A 23,247-nucleotide genomic window follows, 5' to 3' on the forward strand; every position below is an offset into this window, starting at 1 on the left:
GAGCTCCCTGAAGAGCTGGTGTGTCTTTGGGGTCCTGTGTGAGCGTACATTTCTCTAACTTTAGATCCAAATGAAACTAATCATTACTGAGTTCAGCCATGAAAAGATTCACGAGATTTCTAGAAGACCAAAATGGGTTTATTATTTAGCACAAGTGGGGGAGAAGCGGCACCAAGAGGGCTTCTGCTACTCAGTTCGTGCACAAAGGGCCTGCTGACAACCATTAGCAGAGCCTTCCAGGTGCCAGGAAAAGCAAAGAAACATTATGTGGTTGTACCGTTCCAAGGAGACACACTGGTACTTCCAGGACAGCTTGCCCTAAAAGTCCAGAAAATCAATGACCATCTATGCAAGCCTCATCTAAGGATGGATTTATCAAATGCAGCCAGTCATTGCCTTAGAGAATTGACAGCTAGATCAAGCCAGTGTGAATTCATCGAGAAGGCTCACATCTTTTTATTGTGTTTATCTTAGAAATGTCATAATATCATCTCTGGTGCTACCTCTCTTTCACCTCAGGAAGCCTAGTGGTCCCCTATCAGTCACAAAAAGTGAAATGATGCACCCAGGAAACCCCCCCACCAAACCCCTCCCTGATGTGGAGAGAGACAAAACTGCCCCCATGTTGCCAGATCCTTCCCAAACTTAGCCTGGCAACAGAAGGCCCCTATGCTTTCAACCAAGTAACACCCTGAGAAACTTTGACTTTGAAATCGGGGTGGAGGAAGTTGCTGCACCCCGTGGAGCTGCTGGTCATTTCAGTCCCCTGCACGTGGTGAGACGCGACCATCCAGAAGCCTGAACCAGAGTACGGAGGTGGGCAGAGTCTTTGCTGCCCCCAGAGAGACTGCAGCGTGCTGCTCTCAGAGTTCACCATATTCTCTTCTCCCCCACAAACCCCTGTAAGAGAAAGGGCAACCCTCGGAATGAGAGAGAGCAAGTATTCTCAGAATAAAACACTGAGTACATTGTCACTTTGCTGCGTCTCATCATTCGGAATTAGAGGCAATAGTTTAAAACCCACTCTCTGAGCACCGGTCCAAGGAGAATAACTCAAATGTATTATTAGAATGTAAAGCAAACTGTGAAATGTAACATTATTGCTATGACCAAACCATGAAATTTCTCCTTCAGGTTTTTATTATTATTAATAAACTGCCGTAAAAAGATTAAGCAATTTTGCAGGAAAATTATAGTACATTATAATCGTTTCCACATATTTAAGATTAGGAACCAGTAATAAAATTGAGCCGGAAGATTTTTCCTGCGATTCCAAGGAATGCCTTTGAGAACACCCTACTGATTTTGCCAGTGGCATTTGATTAATTTGGCGACTAGGTTCTACAACAAAGTCCCTCTCTCCAAACTTGAATGAGCTTCCTCTGCCCAGTAGGCCCCTTGTTGACTTGTATTTGACACCCTCACACACCCGCAGAGCCCCAGCAAACCTTTCACTCCCCACAGAAGATCCTGCCTTCTCTTTCACTGGAATGGAAGGGAACGGACTCAGCATTCCCAGTCCTGCCCTCCATTCACACTGTGCCCACATCTCCCCCCACAGTGGAAGAGGTGTCCTTTCACACTGCCGAGGCTAACCCCTCCAACTGTCCCCTGGATCCTGTTTCCTCTGCCTCCTCGGGTACCTTAACCCATCATAAAACCACCACCCCTTCCCTTTTCCATCTCATCCTCTCTGGAAACATGCACGAATACATCCTAGAAAGCCTCCCCTCAAGTTAGAGATTTCAGGGAGCTCCTGCCCTATGTCTCTCATTCCATTTGTCACCAACAATATTGAAAGGATACTTGATTGATTTACTAAATATTTCATTGAGTTCCTTCTACTTCGTGGCAAGCATTATGCTAGATATTAAGGAGAAAACGGAGTAAAGACATGGTTCCTCCTTCTCATAAAGGAAATAAGGACCCATCCACCAAAGAAAAATACAGCACACTACTAATGACAGGTGACATTAAGAAACAAGGATCTGAAATAGAGATGACCAGAGGCGCTGTTGTAGACCAAGTGGGTCGGGAAGGCCTCTCTGATAGCAGGATATTTGGGGGAAAGACCAGAAGGATGAGAAAGAGCCCGGGGAAGAGTGAGGAGAAGAGCAATGCTGGCTGAGGGAACAGCATGTGCAGAGGCCCTGAGGCAGAAATAATCCGGCTTGTTTGAGGAGCTGAAAGGACACTGTGGTTAAAACGCAGTGAGCGAGGGTGAAGTCAGAATGATCTTGAGGAGACAGGCGGAGACCGGATCATGTAGGCCATAGTCAGGAGCTTAGAACTGATTCTGAATTCAAAGAGGAGCCATTGAAGTTATCGTTACAGGGCAATAAGAAAATGATGCCCCTTGCAAGTGTGTGGAGAAGAAACTGGAGGGAGGCAAGAGCAATTAAGAGACTGCTGCAGTGGCCTGGTCTACCACGGTCCCTGAATGTGAGAGGGAGCGAAGGGGAGGAATTTGCAGGATCTTTGGGAGATAAAATGAATGGGACTTGCCGAGATTCAATGAGGGGAGTGAGGGAACAGAGCCATTCCGATGACTCTGAGGCTTCTGACATGAGCAGCTGGATAAATGGCGGTGCTCTGGATTCAGGGGGGAGGGGATACATTTGAGGGAGTAACAGGTCAGGGAGAAACAAGTGTTCTATTTTCAATGTGTTAACTTTAAATATATGGAACATCCAAATAGAAATATCAACCACAGATTATGGATCTGGAGCTCAGAAGGGTGGTCTAGCCTGGAAGTAAAATTTGGTGTGTTCAGCTTAAAAATGGTATTTAAATCCATGAGAACGTTTAAGACCACCTGGGAAGAGACAAAAATAGAGGAGCTAGAAGAGAAAGGAAAGTTGGAGGGAAGTAGAATTTTTAAAAACAGAAAAAGACACAGTACCAAACCTCAAGAATCCAATGAAGGTTGACTAGAGAAGGAGGGCTACATAAGAGGAGCCACCAAAGATATAAAGGGAAAACCACGGAAGTGAGGAAAGAAGAGAGTCCAAGAAGGGGTGGTCAGCTGAGTGGAATGCTTCTGCAAGGTCTGGCTTCATGGAGTTTATCTCCTTCTATCATTTCTGCTTCTCAAAATGTTACCCGCCCTTCAAAGCCCAGGTAAGATGACATGGCCACAGCAACCAATTTCTTAGAAATCACCAGTGACCGCCTATCTCCATAGCCAACATCTTTTCTCAGTCCTCATTCTTCTTGTTACCTATGAGCCTGTGACATCAGGTGTCACCTGGTCCTTTGTGAAACTCTCTTCTCCATTGAGTTTCTGTTTACATAGCCCATTCCTACTTCTCCTACTTTTTAAAAAATTTATTCGTCTCTGGCTTTCCTTTCTCTTCTATTCCTTAAATGTCTGTATCTCCTGAGGTGTCTTAGGATCACTTTGTGGAATGCTCTGCAATCTCATTTATTCACAAAGCTTCAACAATCACCGTGTACCTGATTCCAAAACCCAAATCTCATGCCAAACCCAATCTCTCTCAAAGACTCAGGCTCTCAATCTTAGTTTCCTGCTCAACATTTCTAGATCAGAGTCAGACTGACATTCTGAAAATCTGTCTCTGCAAAACCAAACTCTTCATCTTTGCTCCAAAACCTTCTCTTTCTCGTTATATTTTTGTTTATGGTGCGGCCATCTTCCCCTTGAAATTGTCAAGTCCTTGCTCCCAGATAATCAATAACTGTATTTCTACTGAACTTCCTAAACACGTCTCTTTATTCTCCAGTACCACATAGTACTGTTGTCACTGTTCCAATTCAATTGCCCCATCATTCTGCCACGATCACAGGCCCTGGAGAGGAGTTAGAACTCCTAAGTGGCATGGGAAACTTCTGGAGCAGTTTGACCAGGGAAGAGACATGATCTAATTATCATTTTTCAAAGACACTCCCTGATCCAGCTTTAGCATATCTAGTTAACCTCCTCTTTCACTAATCCTCTTCAGACCCACCAGGCTCCAGCTCAAATAAACAACTTAGACTTTCTAGAACTTACCCTATTTGTTCTCAGTGCTGTGTAGCTGGTCACCTGATCCCCTAGCCCACTCCAGATCACCCTCTGTCATCTCTGCCTCTCAAAATATTACTCCTCTTTCAAAGCCTTAGTATGATGACATCTCCCCAATAAAACCTCTTCAATCCCTCTAAGCCAGTAATAATCTGTTTTCTGAATTCCCCTGGCAGATTAATTGTGCATCCATCATAATACCTGTCTTGCCCTATTTTGTGTTTTAATAATTTGTGTGTGACATTTCTCCCCTCTTATGCCATAAATATCCTAGGACAAGAACTGTGTACCTCTAGTTTTTGTTCCACTACAAATCATAACACGTACCTTGTATGCACGAGAACTTCAGGAAGTGCCTGCCAAGGTAATAAATGGACAGCCATAATTAATGTAAATAATTGCTTTGTGTACCGATCGAGTCCTAAATCCGTGGTGCTATCATTTCTGTATCACTGATGGTTATCCACTTACTTAAATAACCTTTCTTTGAATACACTTTAAAAAGATGGAAAATTGTGTTATAAGGGAGAAACAAGTATGTAGGTTATTCCCTATCTTAAACAAAGAGAAGTTCTGTTATGCGTCATGGAAAATTAAAGCACAGTAATAAAATGCGCCAACAAGTCTTGTGGAAGAATGATTTAGTGGAAACGTTGCTTTGCCTCCTGTTCATAGGTCCTAACATTCACGTACTTAAGCTGCACATTCTATTTATTTTGTTTTTAGATTACATTGACAACGATTGGCTATGGAGACAAAACTCCCCTAACTTGGCTGGGAAGATTGCTTTCTGCAGGCTTTGCGCTCCTCGGCATTTCTTTCTTTGCACTTCCTGCCGTGAGTATCTTTGCAAAAACAAAGCAGTTTAAATAAGATCTTAGAGGTTTATTAGTGTGAATTTTCACAAATTCATATGCCCGAGAACATATCTATATCATTTACAAACATAATTTTTCTGATATAATGTTGACTTTTCTACATATATCTATGTGGATAAATTATAAAATATACTCTTCCCTTGGAGATGCTTAACCTGAGAGTTTTATACCAGCTAGATTTTTATGACCAAATAGTAATTCAGATGGCATCACCTTTCAGTCAACATGCTACTAATACATTAGAATCTTTATAAAGACAAAGATTTCTTTTTAAACTGATCACTCCAATTTGGTTTATAATGTATGCTACTGAAGAGATGGATGGGCACAAGTGGAGTATTTACCTCTTCAGACCCATTTGAGTGAAAATCATATGACCTTAAAGAGTTTTCAGTGTGTCAGATGATTTATTCTTTGTGTCATCATCATTGATTTTTCATAATGAGCAGTTTCTGCATCTTATCAGAATGAAGAGCACATTTATCTTCTCCCAAGCTTCTGATTATTTTCTCCTTAATAATTGAAGCTTGTCTTTCTGATCATTTTCTCCTCTTGTTTCTTTAAAGGAAATTGGTCAAAATATTACAATTTGCCTCAATCCACAAGCTCTCACTTTTGTTCAGGCCACCACTCGTGGGGGAACAGAGCCAACAAAAAAAGAGTTGTTTTTTTTAAAAAAAAAACTTTTATTTATTTTAAGTGTGCTTTTGCAGGACCCATCAGCATCAAGTTAAGCAGTTGTTTCAATCTGGTTGTGGAGGGTACAGCTCACACTGGCCCATGCGGGGATCGAACTGGCAACCCTGGTGTTATAAGCATTGTACTCTAACCAACTGAGCTAACCGGCCACCCCAAAAAAACTTTTTAAAGCAGTGGCAGCAGTCATTCTTAAGGAACAATAGCCCCAGTCTTGCTCTAGACATGAGCTGACTCACCTCACTGTGTCTGCCAAGCAGAGACCCCAGATCACCCCTCCAAGGGGAGCCAAGGCAGTGGGGATTTTCACACCACAGCCCTGAACTCGCGGGGCTCCTTCTGTGCCTACGAATGAGTGCAGAGGATGTGCTTATCCTTCCCATGGCCACTGCCCAACTCCAGATTGACCAGCTCATTCTGTCCCAGACACAAGGTCACAGAGAAGAGACTGAAAACACCATTGCAAAAGCTTGAGCATTAGACCCCATTGTGAATTCTATTGTTGTCACATACTATCTATATGACTATTTTAGTTTCATGGGGCTGCTTATCACAGATTGAGTGGTTTCACCAACAGAAACGTATTGTCTCTGGAGGCTAGAAGTCCAAAATCAAGGAGCTGGCAGGGTCGGTTCTTTATGAGGGCTATGCGAGAAGGATGTATTCCAGGCCTCTTTCCTTGGTTTGTAGGTGATCTTCTTCTCCCTGAGTCTTCACATCGTCTTCCCTCTGTACATGTCTGTGTCCAGATTTCCTCTTTTAAAGACACCAGCCATAAAGATTTAAGGCCCATCCTAGTGGCCTCATTATAACCTGATTACCTCTATGAAAACCTTATCTCAAAAGAAAGTCCCTTCTAAAGGATTAGGGATTAGGACTCTCACATATGAATTTTGGAGTGGCACAATTCAGCCTATAGCAACAACCTTGGGTACATTTCTTCATCAATATAGTGGAGGAAGAATTATTATGCTCAGAGAAATTTTGTGAAGACCTACACGATAATGTAAGTCCAGTGCTTGTCATGAAAAAAATAAAAATAAAACCTTTTTCTGTATGAATCTAAATATATGTGTTTTCTGTTGTAAAATGACAAAATCAAGGAGCATCAAAAAAGCATCTCACTTACTCAGTCAACTTATCTGGCAATGTCAATAATTTTAAACATAGCCGAGATTCAATCAATAATCAGATTCCGTATAGGAAAATAAATTTATAAATAATAAAATGCAGTCTTGGGCTTTTTTCCCCAAAATAATGGCACAAGATACCTGCTGCTTTTGTGTTTATACTAATCGTAAGGCCACATACGTAACAATCTCCATGATCTAGTGACAAACTACAAACAGGGAAGTAGGCAATCTCTAGGCTGTTAAAATCGTAGTAGTACATGTGCTGTCCTCGTAGGAGAGCCTCCTGAGACCTATACATAACCTTTTCTTAATTTAGAGAAAATTTTGATGAGCTTAGCTATATAGTTTCACAATTCTTTGAAGATTATAAACAACAAATATTGAGGTAGGCTGATAGAACAAACATAACAACAGGAAGAGATGGTGAAAGACTAACAAGGGAAGGAAAAGAAAATCTGTAAGAAGCAAGCTACAAAAAGTGTTCCAAATGAGTAAAGACCTAGGGCCAATTAGTGTTAGGGTCAAGCCACGTCTGGGAGCTGGCTGCTTCCGGCACAAAGAAACACCTGGTCCTCATCAAGAAACTCTGGGCATCACAGGGAGGTTAAACTGTGTCACTCTGTTAGGTTCAAGATCAGAGACTAAATAATCGTTCTCGGAAAATTTTCCTGATAAAGTGATTATAAATTTTTATATGTGCAATTAAATTAATACGTGTTGGAAATCAAAAAAGTTGCTTTCACAGAACAGAACATTCCCTAACAATGCCAAGAAAAGTAAACTTTACCATGGGTCTTTTTACTGCAACCTCACATTAAATGCTGAGTTCTTGTATATTGAATGAAAGACTAAATAGTTCATATATTCCTTAAGAAAATAAAATTTTCAAAACAAAATATGTGGCTGGAAATGCCATTATGTCTTGTGCACCCACCAGCTGACATGTTTGATTGAAATTTAGGAGAGCACATTGGCATTTTGCCAAGAGAGTTAGACGTGGATTCTGGGCCACCCCTGTTTGAGGTTTCTCCCACCCAGGAAACCTGAGGGCCATGAAAGAGAGGAGCCTTTTCCCATCTTTCCCTCAAAGTAGAAGGATTCTCCTGCACATCACAGAGTCCTGCAGACCAACCAGCCTTCCCAAGCTCCACTGCGGGGTTTCTTTCCCCGAGGCCCACTGCGTGCTGAGCTTACAAACTTGCTGAGGCAGCTCCAGCTCCTGGCATTGGCCTGAGGGGCAGGCCCTTCTCTTCGGGATGCTTCCTTCCCTCCTGCTAGACGTTCCTACTAAGAGTATCTTCCAGTCTGGTCTGTTTGCCATGTGTGGGGTGCAAATTAGGCTCATTTAATCTGGATGATATCGGGGATAAATATTTTAAATGCTTACCACAGCATGTTTTCTTTCCATGTGTTGTTTATGTAGCACTTCTTGGCATAGTATTAAAATTTAAAACCTAAAAATTTAAGTCATATTATCTTAGAAAATGGATTAAAACAAAACTCAATTTCTAAGAATTTGTATCTATTGATGTCAATATTTGAAGGGATGGCACATAAATTATATCTGTGTGTGTTATGTATATGTATATATACAAGTATATAAATATAATAGACTGTATTTTAATAAACTTCCATTTAGGTTCACCGAGCTGTGTAGTAAGAGAGGTGATAGAAAATTGGAATGGAGCCATAATGAGACGATAAGCAGATCTGGTTTAATAACTGTTGTAATGTACAGTATGGTACAAGAGATATATAGCAAATATTTACCATCAACTAATACATGTTTCTAAGCAATACCAATGTGACTTTCAGCACATTTTGGTTTGTTTGGCAGATGTTAAGTTTATGCTATATAGGGTCTGTCTTCATTTTCCAAAAGGGGTTTAACTCTGAACCTCATATCCACATACTAAGTGCTCCAAAATAGTAGTTATTGCTATTCATTCAACATCTACAAAATCTGCATTGTGTTCCATCTGAGTGGATTATACATAATACATAGTATAAATATATGCTATACATTCTAATGTTTCACATTCTCTTACATGTTTATACTTCATGAAAAATGACATTAAAAAGAAAATAAATAATTTTTTCCTAAGTGATCTTAAATAGCAGGAAAAAATTAGGAGTTACAAATGCCTATAGTTGATCTGGATTTGGAAATGGAGGGCCATATTTATAACCTCCAAATGGAGGGAACTGTTGTTTAAATCTGAAAACAAGATCATACAGTTCAGGTTTTTATAAAGTTTAGTTTGTGTACTCACAACCTGTATGAGAAAAAGATCTTAGCATGAGACAGTCACTGAAAAAGAGATGGAAAACAGAACCTATGACATAATTGCTAATTTTATGGTGCAGTCATTTATCCTAATTAGTAATGGAGTCAAACATTACTCATTAATAGCAAATAGTATTATCATACAACTGTATTTTAAACATACAATAGTTCCCCCCCTCCCCATTACCCGTGGTTTCACTTTCTGTGGTTTCAGTTACCCACAGTCAACCTTGACTGGAAATGGAAAAATCCAGAAATAAACAATTCATCAGTTTTCAATTATATGCCATTCTGAGTAAATAGCGTGATGAAATCTCCCATCCTCGCGCTCAGTTGTGCCGGGATTTCCTCCAGGACATCCACACTGCATATGCTATCCTCCCATTAGCCACGCAGTGGCCCTCTGCATTATCAGCTCAGTTATCAGAGAGAGAGAGGGAGGGAGAGAGAAAGAGAAAAAGAAAGACCACATTCACATAACATATTACACAATATTGTTGTAACTGTCTTATTGTATTGTTGTTGTTGTTCATCTCTTACTGTTCCTAATTTATAAATTAAACTTTATCAGAGGTATGTATGTATAGGAAAAAAATAGTACATTTGGGTCCAGTACTACCTGCGTTTTAGGTGTCCACTAAGGGTCTTGGAACATGTACCTGTGAATAAAGAGGGGACTACTGTAATCACATTACTTATTATCTGGTTACTGTCACAAATGGACTTAGAATTGTGGATTCTCAAGATAAGAGGAAGATTAAAGGTTATCTAGAGCCCAAAAATATCTCAGCCAAGCAGTCATCCAGCTGAGCCTTAACACCTCTAAAGATGAGAATCCCACCACCTTTCCAGGCAGCCTATACTATCTTTGAGCTACTTTAAAGATATAAAGAAAAGAAAATCAACCGTTGCTTATCTGTGATGAATACTGACTTAGTACTTAGCCGACACCCTGTCTCTCACCCAAGGGTTAGACTCCTTGAAGTTTAATAAAAAGCTAATAATTTATAGCTAGGAAGTACACTCCATAGACTTGAAAGGAGTAGAGTTCATGTCCCATGCCAATAAAGTAGACAGTTACAGACAAAACCCAGAGATGGAATTTAACAAGCTCCAAAAGCCAGCCCAAGGCTGAGACCTTGATTCCACAATGTTAGACCAAAGCAAATTGAAAAGAGGGAAACATTTTAAAGGGCCGAAATTTTCGCAGATCAAGTTGATGTACAGAAGGAAGCAAACCAGCCAAAAAATTAACATAAACATAGGAATGGCATATAATTTTACTAACCCTAAAATCTGAATAGATGAGCCAACATCAAAAAGGTAAAGAATGCCAAAAGCGTGAGATTAAAACTCAGAGAAATAGGAATGTACTTTGTACTAACCCATGCTCTTATCTCCATTAAATAAAACAGGCAAAATGGGAAACCTTCTATGTCTTCAAAACTGAGTGTTTGTGTTATCTGGATAACTGTCCTCTTCCTACTCCCTTTCACTTTACTTTGGTAGATATAGAATTATAACATCATGAGGATTCAGTTGGGACAGATTTTAAACACTCTCCCCCACCATTTCATAAATGGAAAACATAAAATTCAGTAATTTCATCAAAGTGCTAGAAAAACTCCAATGTCCACAGCAGTGAGACTTCAACTATCCTAAATTTAAAATCCATCTCTGTCCAAAACCAGAATTCATGTCCTCCATGTTCCATCACTGAATAGTGCCATTTATTCTAATTTAGATATAAAGAAATGTTACAGAGAAGATCACACAAAAAATATTTTTAATGGTGATTTTTATTTGTAATTATCATGCCTCTACTATACCACAAGACATGATAAATGGCAATGCCTGGTTGATTTACTAAAGAACAGAAGTTGTTATATTTTTTGGCAGTCTTGCCCAACAACTTGCCATTAGCCATGGTATTATACTAGAGGTAAATAGTGTTTGTTTTAATTAGTATGTTTACAGACAGGTTGCATACTGTTTGTCTTTTCTCAGACTCATTTTAAAGGGTTACTTTTTAATAGTAGTAGTATTTAACAGTGCTTTTAAAAGATTTAAGTACTATTTTTGTGTTTTGTTCCAGGGTATTCTTGGCTCAGGTTTTGCATTAAAAGTACAAGAACAGCACCGCCAGAAACACTTTGAGAAAAGAAGGAACCCAGCTGCCAACCTCATTCAGGTAAATGTCAGGTAATAGGTAGACGGCAACATCTGTCCCCATTGCACTTGCTGGGTCATTTTCCAGTCTCTGTTTCTCATTGCTTAGTAGAGCTACTGTTCTGTTTCGTTGTTTAAAATGAAGCTGGAACTTAACGTACAGTATTGGATTTGGGCAAAATTTCCCTGCTCCCAAACAGAAAAATAATATATATTTTCAGTAAATAGTCAATGTGTAGTCAAGGTTAATTAGCCATGCCAGCAAGGCCATGCAGAGGTTAGCAGCTGTGTTGCTCCTGGAATAACCTAGTATGTCTTATGAATAACTCGGTGAAACATAATTGATCATTAAGTGATGGAGCAGAACATAGCGTTGTTCCCTGCATTACAATTACCTTCTCCAGCTACACGGATGCCACTGTTGTGAAGAACAACATATTTGTTTAGAATGTCAAGGTTAAGTACCTGTAGAATTACTTTTAATGCCATCCAGAGCAATAACTTGAAATGATTATCCTATTGTAAGAGCTGGTAAGATGATGGAATGTATCGATGCTTGAGAATATCAAATCAGAAGCATATTATTTGAAAGTTAACTCATACAGGTTGTTCAACATGTCATTTTCTTGTCAATGGATCAGGATTTGCTTCAAACACTAAAAGGAATGCTTCGCCTTTTGCCATCCATATCTTTTGGGAGTAGCACCATCCTAGAACCAGGTTGTTTAAGAATCACAAAATATATTTTTCTATAGATCCATAAGGTAGAGTTGGTATTTAATTATAGAATCTAGTTACTTCCCTTCCTGTCAGTCAGTGGGAGATCCAGAACCCCTCATTGAAGGAGTTTGGGGTGATCTGACGTGCTAAGAGACTGGTCTTCATGTTGTAGTAACAAGCAAAGTGTTTTAATTTATACTGCAGGTTTAAGGAAGTGGGTTGCGGGAGTGGAGAAACCACTACACAACCCTACCTTTCTTAGCCTTTACCTGTGATATGAAGTACTTCCAACAGAAACAGAGCAAGGGATAGATGTGGGTGAGGGTGACTCAGGTACACTATGAAAGACATCTGTTTTGTATCTGATGATTAAATGAGGATATTCATTTTTAAATCAACCTATTCTGCAACTACTGACAAGGAAATGGACTATTGGGCATTACTTTTAATGCAAACCACTGAGGGTCTCTATTTTTTAAATTTCCAGGTTTTAAAAGAGTATTAAAGATAAAGTAAGCTTTGTTTTCTTGAAGGAAGAGATCCCTAAGTAGTAGGAGTTTAAGATCTGAAACCAAATGATGATCGCCATAATGAAAAGAGGTGTCACACACTCTAGTACGCACACAAGATCCGCCGGTGCCCAAACTGATAGCCTTCCATCCTTTGGCACTTCCTAGCTAGTTATGAGGTGTTTCCATGCTTCTAAAGAATTTTTCTCCTTACTATTTTTATCTTTTAATTATCCTTTATTTTTTATCTTTTGATTCTAGAACAATGTTTTCCAACCTGTGACTATAGAAGTTATTCCATGGGTTCCTTGCATCCATTCGGGCACCAAGCCCTGTCTACATATGGAACCTATGATATATCTTACACATATCTAGGTTACTTGCTCTCAGGAGAATGGAGATACCATTGTCACGAATTAAGTTCACATTTATTTAAAACCCTTACTAAGTTACTTATTAGCTTTTTATTGTATATTTTCTCAATCACCACATATTCAAAATACAACCACTTCTGTGTACAGATCCTTAACACTTCTGGATATTAAAAGGGGACTCTATATCAAAAACCATCTTAGAATATCAGCTGTTCTGTTAGAAAGGGAGCCCTTGTAGGAATTTCTTATGCATGAAACCCTTGTGATGATATAGAGCTATGCTGCGAACACAGTTGCCACTAGCTACATGTGACTGTTTAAATTTAGAAATTCAATTCCTCAGTGGCACTAGACACATTTCAAGTGTTCAGTAGCCATATGTGGCTATTAGCTGTCATATTGCACAAGACAGCTATAGAGAATAACAGGAGGGACTTTCCTTAGCTAACTTATCATTATCAAATACTAAATTGTGCAGAAGCAATTTCCAATTGAACTTGAAAATAGATTACTGCGCCTGCAGCAAATCACTGGACCACAGACATTTATGTATCCACAGTCAAAGCAAGGCAAGGCCTTCTTCATCAGTAATCTCACTGGTAGACAAGAGACTGATGGAACCATTTTGCCTGGAGATCTAGAATTTTATTTTATTGAACTCGGTTATATAACATTGTGATCAATAATTGAACTTGTACAAACATGGCTAATAATGGAGTGAAATCATTAATTTTTCTTTTACTTAAAAACTCTAGCTTCTGTGTTGTCTGAACAAAAAAAGTGTAAAATGAAAGGATTGAAACATTCAAGAATACCTAATCGTGGTTTCAGTAATCAAGTAGAATCTACTAATTTGAAGAGCAATTGTTTTCCCCATCCAAGTGCAGTTTATTTATTAGACATAGGAATAATTATATAAGTGTTAAGTATATTTATTGCTCTTCTTTGCTTTGACACTTAGCCAGAATTCAGGGCTTTAAGCCTTAATTTTATATTGCAGAGATGTATTTCTAAGGATGCACTAGGTTGAAAAGCTGGCCTCCTTTGCTGATCCATTCATTTTCTTACCCAGTAAACCTGCCTTGTGCTGAACACACAAAGCTTCAAGACCAAGAACAATCTCATGTGTTTTAAGCCAGAGCCACTATCTTTCTAAAAGGGTGCTGAAATGCCCAAAAAGCTTTGTCATTTGGTTGATGAGACAACTAAATTAACCAGCATTTCAGAGTTTTAGGAAAAAGTTTAAAACCCCAGCAGATTGCGGCAAATTTAGCTATGTTAATATCTTTGCATTATTCATTTAAATTAACTTTTCATTTCAAGTGGAGCAGTCTGGGAAAAGAAAGCAGCTCTCACTAATGTTTTGAATACCTGCCCGAATGTCGCAACTTTTATTAATAATGCCTAAGACTTGTGAAGTGCTTTCTAGTTTGCAGAGTGTTTCTAATACATTATGTCACTTGATCCCCAGGATAAGCCTAGGAAGAGCTATGACTCAAATCCCTGGTGCCTGAATCTGAATCCATTACTCCTTTAAAGTAGCAGCAGTTGCATCCTCGTGTGTGTGTGTGTGTGTGTGTGTGTGTGTGTGTTCCCACATATATGTATGTATATATGTACACATATAAAAACTGAAGCCTTGTGATCAGCATTTAAAGGTACTTCAGAAGTTCCATGTTAGAGGATTAATTCTGGAGAGATTGGATCATTTCAGGGTGGAGCCAAGATGCTTTACTGGAAACAGAAAAAAGGGAATTAAGTGAAAGTTTGTGAAATGAATGCTGACAGATGGGGTTATTTTTCTGAAAGGAAGAGATTAGAAGATGCTGCTATGGAGAAGCTAGCTGGCCCAAAAAAATATAGATAGACAGATAGATAGATAGATAGATAGATAGATAGATAGATAGATAGATAGATAGACAGACAGATAGACAGAAAAAAAGATAGATGATAGATAGATAGATAGATAGATAGATAGATAGATAGATAGATAGATAGAGTAGATAGGAACTTTGGCTCATGTTATGACTAGTGAAATAACTGAGTTTTCACCCAGCTACTTTAAAGTGAGGCCACCAATCAATATACTTTAAGCACTCATACAGAACTTATAAATCTTTTTTAGTGCTTCAATCATAAATAAGAACAGAATTAGGGAAAAAATTCTTAAATATGAAAAATATGACAGCAGAAGAAAACAAAGGGGAGATGAAGTTGTGAAAATCTCCTAGAAAGTAGAATTAAAAACACAGAGATGGAAAATAAGACAAAAAAGATAGGAAAATTGGATAACCCTTCCAGGAGATCAAATATCCAACTAACAGGAGTATCTCAAAGAGTACAGGGAGACTAAGGGGAGGATTTTATAAAAACTGTATTACATTGTTATTCTCTGGAACTGAGGGGCCACAGTAAGAAGGCCCAGCAAGTGCCCAGCCCTCTGAACAAAACACTTCACACTGAGGACATCACAGTGAGATATCAGTATACTTGCAAATAAATGGCATCCTAAATGCTTTCTGAGCAGGAAGTATCCAACGGGTCAAGAATCAGGATTGCGTTGTTGGATTTCTCATTAGTAACCCTAAAATTCTACCAGAGTGGAACAGTACTTTTTGAATTATGGAGAAAAAAATAGTTCCCAACCTAAAATTCTACTCAGCTAAGCTATTCATTGAGTATAAGAGTAACATAAAGACATTTTTAGACATGCAAGATCTCAAAACTTTCCTTTCCTTTTACTCTTAAGAACCTACTTGAGATATATATACACACACACACACACACACACACACACACACACACACATATAGATATATATAGATATATATATATAGATAGATAGATATAGATATAATATATCTCACATCGTTTTTTTCCATTCATCCATTGATGGACACTTAAGTTGTTTCCGTGTCTTGGCTATTGTGAATAATGCTGTAATAAACATGGGAGGGTAGCTATCTCTTTGAGATCCTGTTTTCATTTTCCTTGGATATAGTCTCAGAAAATGGGATGATGGGATTGCTAGATCATATGGTAGTTCTATTTTTAATATTTTGAGGAACCTCCATACTGTTTTTCATACACACACACACACACACACACAATGGTGTATTATTTAACCATGAGAAAGTAGGAAATCCTGCCATTTGCAACAACATGGATGGACCTTGAAGGCATTATGCTAAGTGAAATAGCCAGACACAGAAAGACAAATACAGCATGGTATCACTTATATGTAGAGTCTAATTTTTTTTTTTTTTTTGTAAGTTAAACTCCTAGAAACTGAGAGTAAAAAGTGGTTGCCAGAGACTGGAGGGTGGGGCTACAAACTTTCAGCTATAAATAAGATGAATAAAATCTTTGGATCTAGTATAAAACACAGGGACTATAGTTGATAACAACACTGTATTATATAATTGAAATTTGCTAAGAGAGTAGAACTTAAATATTCTCACACACAAGTAAAGATAAATATGTGAAATGATGGATATATTAATTACCTAGATGGGGGAAATCATATATATATATATATGTTCACCACTATGTACACTTCAAATATCTTACAACTTTGTAAGTCAATTATACCTCAATCAAGCTGACTTTAAAAAGAAAAAAAAAGAAGCTATTTGGATAGAATTATTCTTCCAAAACAAAGAGATAAACCAAGAAAGAGAGACGTAGCCATCCAGGAAACAAGAGATCCCACACAGGAAAGAGCAAAGGGAATTTCTAGGACAATAGGGAAGGGAAGTCCCAGGACAAAAGCTATAACAGGCCTAGAGAACAGAGTGAGCATGCGGCTGGAGAGCTCCAGGAGAAAGATCCTCAAGGAAGTGCAAAATGCAACTGACCGATTTCATTTCATGATATATGTAAACTAGTGGAATTTCAGAGTTCTTTTGGAAAGTTCAGGAATGTATTCATAATAAATACATAAAGGCAAATTAAGAAATTAAGTAGGGCAATAATAACTCCAAGAAAAAACAAAAAATATATATAGGAAACAAAAGGTCATGTTACATCACATTGCTGACCTAGGAATAATAGTTACAGGGCCATAGAAAAGCAAACACTAAATAATAACTTAACTAAAAATTGTTGGTAGGATGAGAGGAAGGGAAGAGAATGTGTAAGTGGGATGTCACTATTTTTCATGGTAGGAAGTTAACTGATAGTGCCAAAAATTGAAAAATCAAGAAATATATGTATGAGGACAACCCTTAAAACCTAGGATTTTTAAAGATAGAAGGAGCATCTATAAGAATTGAAGGCAGTTGCCTCTAAGGAACAAAAATTAATGAGAAGCAAGGTGGGGAAAGGGATTACTGGTTTTCATCCTGAATCTTTTAATTATCTGACTTCTTAAATTCTGTACTCTGAAAATAATCAGTTCCATGTTAATTATACCTTTGCATGGTTCAGCTGAAATTAACATTTTCAGAAAGGGTCAAATGTGTGCCATAGCTGTAATACTCCAGACAATGCAAACTGAATACTCCCCCAAAACTTAATTATACTGACATTGTAGTTATAGAACAAATTTTGATTTTGTTTAGCTGCCTAAAGCACCAGGGTCACCTGATAAATGGTAAATTCATGGTAAATAAATGGGAAATGGCTTTCATTCTGCTCCTTTGGCGTGTATATATGCCATGTAAATTAAATCCCTCTGGAGCTTTTTTTCTTTTCCTTGCCAACCACTATGTGATTTTGGCCTTTAAGTATGGCAACATCAGCTACTTGACCATATGGTTGTGGCCATGAGGTTCAGTTGTTAGAAGCAAATATCTGAGAGAGAGAGCGAACTAAGAACGGAACAAAGTAACTGGAGTTTATACTCCAATATACTCTTATAAGTAACAGAAGTACCCTTTCTACTTCCATTTTGACTCTTAACTAGCACCAACCCTGAGATAGATGCCACTTGCTCCTTCTGTACCTCCCATTTATAGGACATTTTTAGAAGAGTAATGAAGGGAATAAGAGTTTAGCCATTGAGATCAATTTGATAAAGGAAGGTGGGAGGGAGGGAGGGAAAGAGGGAAGAAAAGAAGGAAGGAAAGAGGGAGGGAGGGAGGGAGGGAGGGAGGGAAGGAAGGAAGGAAGGAAGGAAGGAAGGAAGGAAGGAAGGAAGGAAGGAAGGAAGGAAGGATGGAAGGAAGGAAGGAAGGGGCCAGGTCTCATTGTTAAAAATCTTCAGTTTTCTAAGAGTAGCCTCTTTCACCTCCAATTCTTTATATAACAATGACAGGTAATGTCCAATTTTTTGTTGTACTGTTGTTTGGGATTTTTCTCACTGATATCTAATAATGTGCAGACCTGCTGTGTGCTTCTAGTTCTACATGAGTCTTGCATTCAAAGTATTTGAGTTCACATATATTTGGTGCCTTCTATGAAAATTGCTTAATTAAAGCAGCCATCTATGCCGTCACAACATTGGAGGTTCTCTACGCCTCACAACAGAAGAAGCTGCAATGATAAATCCATGTGTTTTCATTGATTACTCTGGACCACTTTGTAAACTGTGTTTATACAATGTTTGCAAAAACTAACATTTCAGGATTATACAACAATAACTGCTTTATTCTCTGTAAGATGTCAAGATGCTTAGCATAAGTTTTCACAGATTTGTAAGATAAATCAACATGAGTCCTGTGAGCAAGGCTCCAGGCAAGGAACCCTGCTTCAATTATTTGAACATTCCTTAATAACATTTTTTTTAAATATGCTCAGGCCTCACTATATATTTTTCTAGATTTTTTTATATCACTTCTTGAACATTTTATTGAAGTATAATGTACATACAGAAAAAAGCACATATTCTAAAAGAACTGAGCACTCCAGATAAACAATATGACCAGTACCTCTACTTTACCTTTCTTAATCACTGTCCCCCAAAGGGTAACTGCTGTGCGGCCTTCTGAAAATTCCTTTTTCTTGGTTTCCGGTTGGTTTTTTTTTTTTTTTTTGTACTTTATAGAAATGGAATCACACAGTATGTACTCTTTTGTGTCTTGTTTCTCTCACTGGTCATTATTCATTTAAAGTCCATCTATATTATTGAGTGTAGTTGTGGTGTACTGTTACTGTGTACCATCCCATTATGTTAATATTCATAATTTATCTATTTATTCTACTTTTGGTAGGGGTTTGAGCATTTCCAGCTTTGGTTTGTTAAGAATAGTGCTGTTTTGACCATTGTTGTATGTACCGTGTTTCCCCGAAAATAAGACCTAACTGGAAAATAAGCCCTAGCATGATTTTTCAGGATGACATTCCCTGAACATAAGCCCTAATGCGTCTTTTGGAGCAAACCTTAATATAAGACCTGGTCTTATTTTCGGGGAAATATGGTATTTTTTTGATGAACATCTATAAACATCTCTATTGAGTACATATGCAGGAGTCTGTAGCTGTATCATAGGGTATGTATGTATTCAGCTTTATTAGATACTGCCAAGCAGTTTTCCAAAGTAGTTGTGTTGATTTTTAACTTTTTGTTCAGCACACATTTATTCAATTATATTCTCAGGGAAAAGAATATTATTAGATCACTGCTTTCTTCATTGTAGGCTTCACAATCATGAATCATGGTTATATAGTAAGAATAAGACCTGTTTAAACTAATTTGAACTAAACTATTATTATGAATTATAATAAAAAAATTTCTTTCATTCCTGAATATTGGTCATTAGCAATATTTCCAGACTTATTACAAAGGAAGAAATTCAGCAAAGTCTATATGGAGAGTCAGTTCAGGCAATCTCTCCAATAGACAGTTCAAAGGGAAACTTTTCCCACAGTTATCGAGCAGTCAGCAAAGGACTGGGAGGAGTTCTAAGACCAAGAGCCAGGCAATCTGAGATGATGTCTCAACTCTACCAGCCTTGTGTGAACCTATTAATTTACCTGAGCCTTTATTTTCTCATCTACAAAATAGGGTCTCAATCCACACTCTGATTGTGAGGATTGCATGGAAATCCTTCATATTATATATGTCAGGTATAATTATATGAAGTAGATAGAGCTTATGTTTTACATCAAGGATCTATAAACATATTCTTAGACTATGACATTAAATCCTTAAGTGCTTTCCAGTTACATTCCTAGAGAATACATTTTCCTCTATTTTGTTTAGCCCTGCCTTTTGTTATCACTCTTAATCTTTAGCTGGTTCAACTTTATAGAATTTCAGTAAATCATTAACATAGCCTGGTGGTCATTAGTTTACGACCTAGATGACCAATTAGTTTACTAGTTGCATTGTGGGTTTTTGGTAGTTCTTTGCTTCCATCTTATCAAATAGTGATTAGAGATGTGCAGTTGGGTCCCGGATGCATGTTTGTACTCAGGTAGCTTACCTTGGATAATGTCATATCTTTCCCTAACCAATTCAAAAATTGCTTTATGCTATACTTATTGGTACCTCTGTTCTTTGGTGTGAGTTGTTTTGAAAAGCAGTTCTACTGGTGTGGCGGGATATGTTTAATAGCCAGTGGAAAATGCCAAAGTGGTCATCCCCCTTTGGGCATTTATCAGGGCTAAGTATTACAAGGAAAATATTCTTAATGTGTATTAACTTAGAAATCTCCCTTTATTTCATTCTATCTTGTTTTATTTTTCTTCTTTATATCTCGGCGTATGTCACATGCAGTGCGTTTGGCGTAGTTATGCAGCTGATGAGAAATCCGTTTCCATTGCAACCTGGAAGCCGCACTTGAAGGCCCTGCACACCTGCAGCCCTACCAAGTAGGTATCAGTGTGACAGCTGGTGCTGTAGTCAAGTCTTTTCAAGGTTGTGAAACAAACCACACATACACACACACACACACACACACACACACACACTTTTGGCTTGTGTATTCCCTGCTGCTCTTTGAGAAATTCAAACCTGTTCAGTAGCAACTCAGGCCCAAAGCAATATACTCAGGAAGTCAGTACCATTCCTCACCACTCACAGATGGGGCTTAAGGATTAAAGGGCTCTAAACTTTTATAGAGATTTATTTCTACTCTTCCATGCTTATTTTCTAATATTTCATAAAGCCCACCAGAATTCTAAAGGTAAGCACCATAGTTCTTGAAAAACAGTGATTGTTTAAACTCCATCCATCACCTGTCCCCAAGCAGGGAGTTCTTTGAGAGCAATCTATCTTTGCACAATTAAGTCCCTCAAAGTCATTTCTCATCTGGATCCCCTTACAGAATAGTCCTCGAGCTTTCACTTGCAGATCAAACTGATATCAGTAGCAAAATAAGAGAAGAGTTGGATCCTAATAGTATTATAGTTAATAAGGAGGCAACGGGACCAAACAGATTATAATTTGGAATTAGCATGCAGAATTTAAAAGTAATATTACTTGCGTTCACATTTTATTGGCCAAAGCAAATCACCTGGTCATGCTTAAACTCAAGGAGGATGGGGAAGTACAATCCTACCCTGTGCCTGGAAAGAGAGAACTGGAAAAATTATGAATAGTCCTGATGGTTACAATGAACTTCACTTTTCAAAAAAAAATCCTTAGTCCTGGAATCCTGGACTCCAGTTCAACTAGCAGAATGCATATTAAATCGTTATCTAATCTAATTAAAGAAATCTGCCTTAATACAACCAAAGCAAATAAGTCCAGGAAAAGGCTTTCTGTGAATCACCCAGCTTGATTACAATGGTCACTTCCTGGGGTGGTTCAAACATTATCAAATTGCTCATCTGACTTAGTGTTTGAGAGCACCTGCTGTTTCTCATCATAGCCCAACAAAACCTTAATTCTAGTGGCTTCATGGGATTCAAGGCACCTAACTACTGTGACTCAGTGAGAGAAACCTCTTTCTTACTGATATGGAAGAGAAATCAGCTGGAGAAGCCTTCATGGCATTGCAGTCTCAAAGGAGGTTTGTAAGGCAGCAGAATACACCCTGTTGGGGGCAGCAGATCCATCATTAACTGCTGGGATCCGCTAGAGTACTTCCTTATCCTGCCCTGGGCTTCAGTTTTCCCATTCACAAAGTGCAGGACAAGAGTAGGGCAATGTAGCTTCTAAGCTCTCTGGGACATGTCTCCTAAATGTTGATGTCAAAAATTTGTCAGCAGCTATAGACAGAGATAGTCATAGAATGCCAGGGTTTAAAAGGGGGTAGAACCTTAGCAAGGACAGAAGCAGGGGTGCTGTTGAGTGAATGTGTGGGTGAGAATCCTCCTTTCATTCAGATCTTAAATGTTAGTTAAATTCCCTTTACTGGGTATTAGACTCTTTCAAAGTTGTAGTATAAAACATTTTTAAAAATGAATATAACTCTTGTGCCATCTATTCCTTGGGGGTATGAATCAAAAATTACAGAAAAACTGGATTCATTGTCTTCATGAAGGTTGCCAGGTAAATGTGTAAGAGGAAGGCTAGCAGAAAAACCAAAAGAAAGTTCTCACATGACAGAAGAGAGTGATCTGCCACCGTATGTCATCATTGGGCTTCCCACTTCTGCAGTTTTTGGATTAAAAGTCATTCTGAAGTCTGGAAAAACTACTTAATAATGAGTCAGTATCTTCCAGTGCATAAACTATTATCTTACTCACGTAACTTCTCTCTTTTCCTTTGATATTTTCCCTGTTTTACGTGGGGGTAGGAATGGAGGAGAATTTATGCAAACACCTGCATTAATCCTGTTCCACTGTGGCTGTCAAGCATCCCCCTCACTGTCTTTTCCCGCACCCCTCATTAACCCCTGAGTCTCAGCCCCGTCTACTGAACAACAGGTATTTGGCCAGAAGGACCCAGCAGTCACTGGCCAAGTTCATGGGAACCTAGATGTCCTAACATCTCTCCTACCGGACCCTACTTCATTGTTCTAAATTGTAGTGGTTCTTAATGTCTTGTTGTTTTTGTTAAACCATTGAGAACATGATGGTACTTATGGACTCTTTCCCAAGAAACATATTTCACTGCATAAAAAATTAAAACCTTGCCCACAATTTTAATGTACTCACCAACTCCCCGAAGCCAAGTTCATAACCTTTGCTTTAGAAAGCAAACCTGCTTTAATCAAGTATGTAAGTTTGTGAGGAAAATAATTTGTAGTGACTTAGAGGGATATTTTTACATTTATAACTAACTGGAAACTTCTTTTTATTTACATAGTATTTCCCTATGACACTCAGGTTTTAAAACTTCTGAAGGGAAAGATCATTCATGCCATCATTCATTCATTCTGTCATTCATTCGTTCAGCAAGTATCCATTGAGCACCTGTTCTGTGCAAGGCACTGTTGCAGGCATTACAAATGCTGCAGTGGGGGGAAAAAACAAACAGGTAGAATCTCAGACCCCAGGGAGTACATATTCAAGGGATGCTGGGAAGAGACAATAAAAATAAGTAAACCATATAAGAGATTAGATGGTGATAAGTGTAAAGAGAAAAGTAAAGTAGGGAAGGAATTTAGGGAGCATTAGTGGCTGCA

General features: G+C 38.4%; 1 protein-coding gene across 2 annotated transcripts in view; it reads left to right on the top strand.

Annotated features, from left to right (window-relative positions):
* Positions 1-23,247, top strand: part of KCNQ5 (potassium voltage-gated channel subfamily Q member 5) — a 532,349-nt gene that overhangs the window by 442,120 nt on the left and 66,982 nt on the right. For both annotated transcript variants that reach the window (XM_033102968.1, XM_033102969.1), the window contains exons 6-8: positions 4,751-4,861; positions 11,114-11,209; positions 20,451-20,545. In XM_033102968.1, coding sequence (XP_032958859.1) covers positions 4,751-4,861; positions 11,114-11,209; positions 20,451-20,545 — 302 coding nt within the window. The remainder of the gene's footprint in view (positions 1-4,750; positions 4,862-11,113; positions 11,210-20,450; positions 20,546-23,247) is intronic.

This window comes from Rhinolophus ferrumequinum, chromosome 3 (genome assembly GCF_004115265.2).
Source record: "Rhinolophus ferrumequinum isolate MPI-CBG mRhiFer1 chromosome 3, mRhiFer1_v1.p, whole genome shotgun sequence".
NCBI lineage: Eukaryota > Metazoa > Chordata > Mammalia > Chiroptera > Rhinolophidae > Rhinolophus > Rhinolophus ferrumequinum.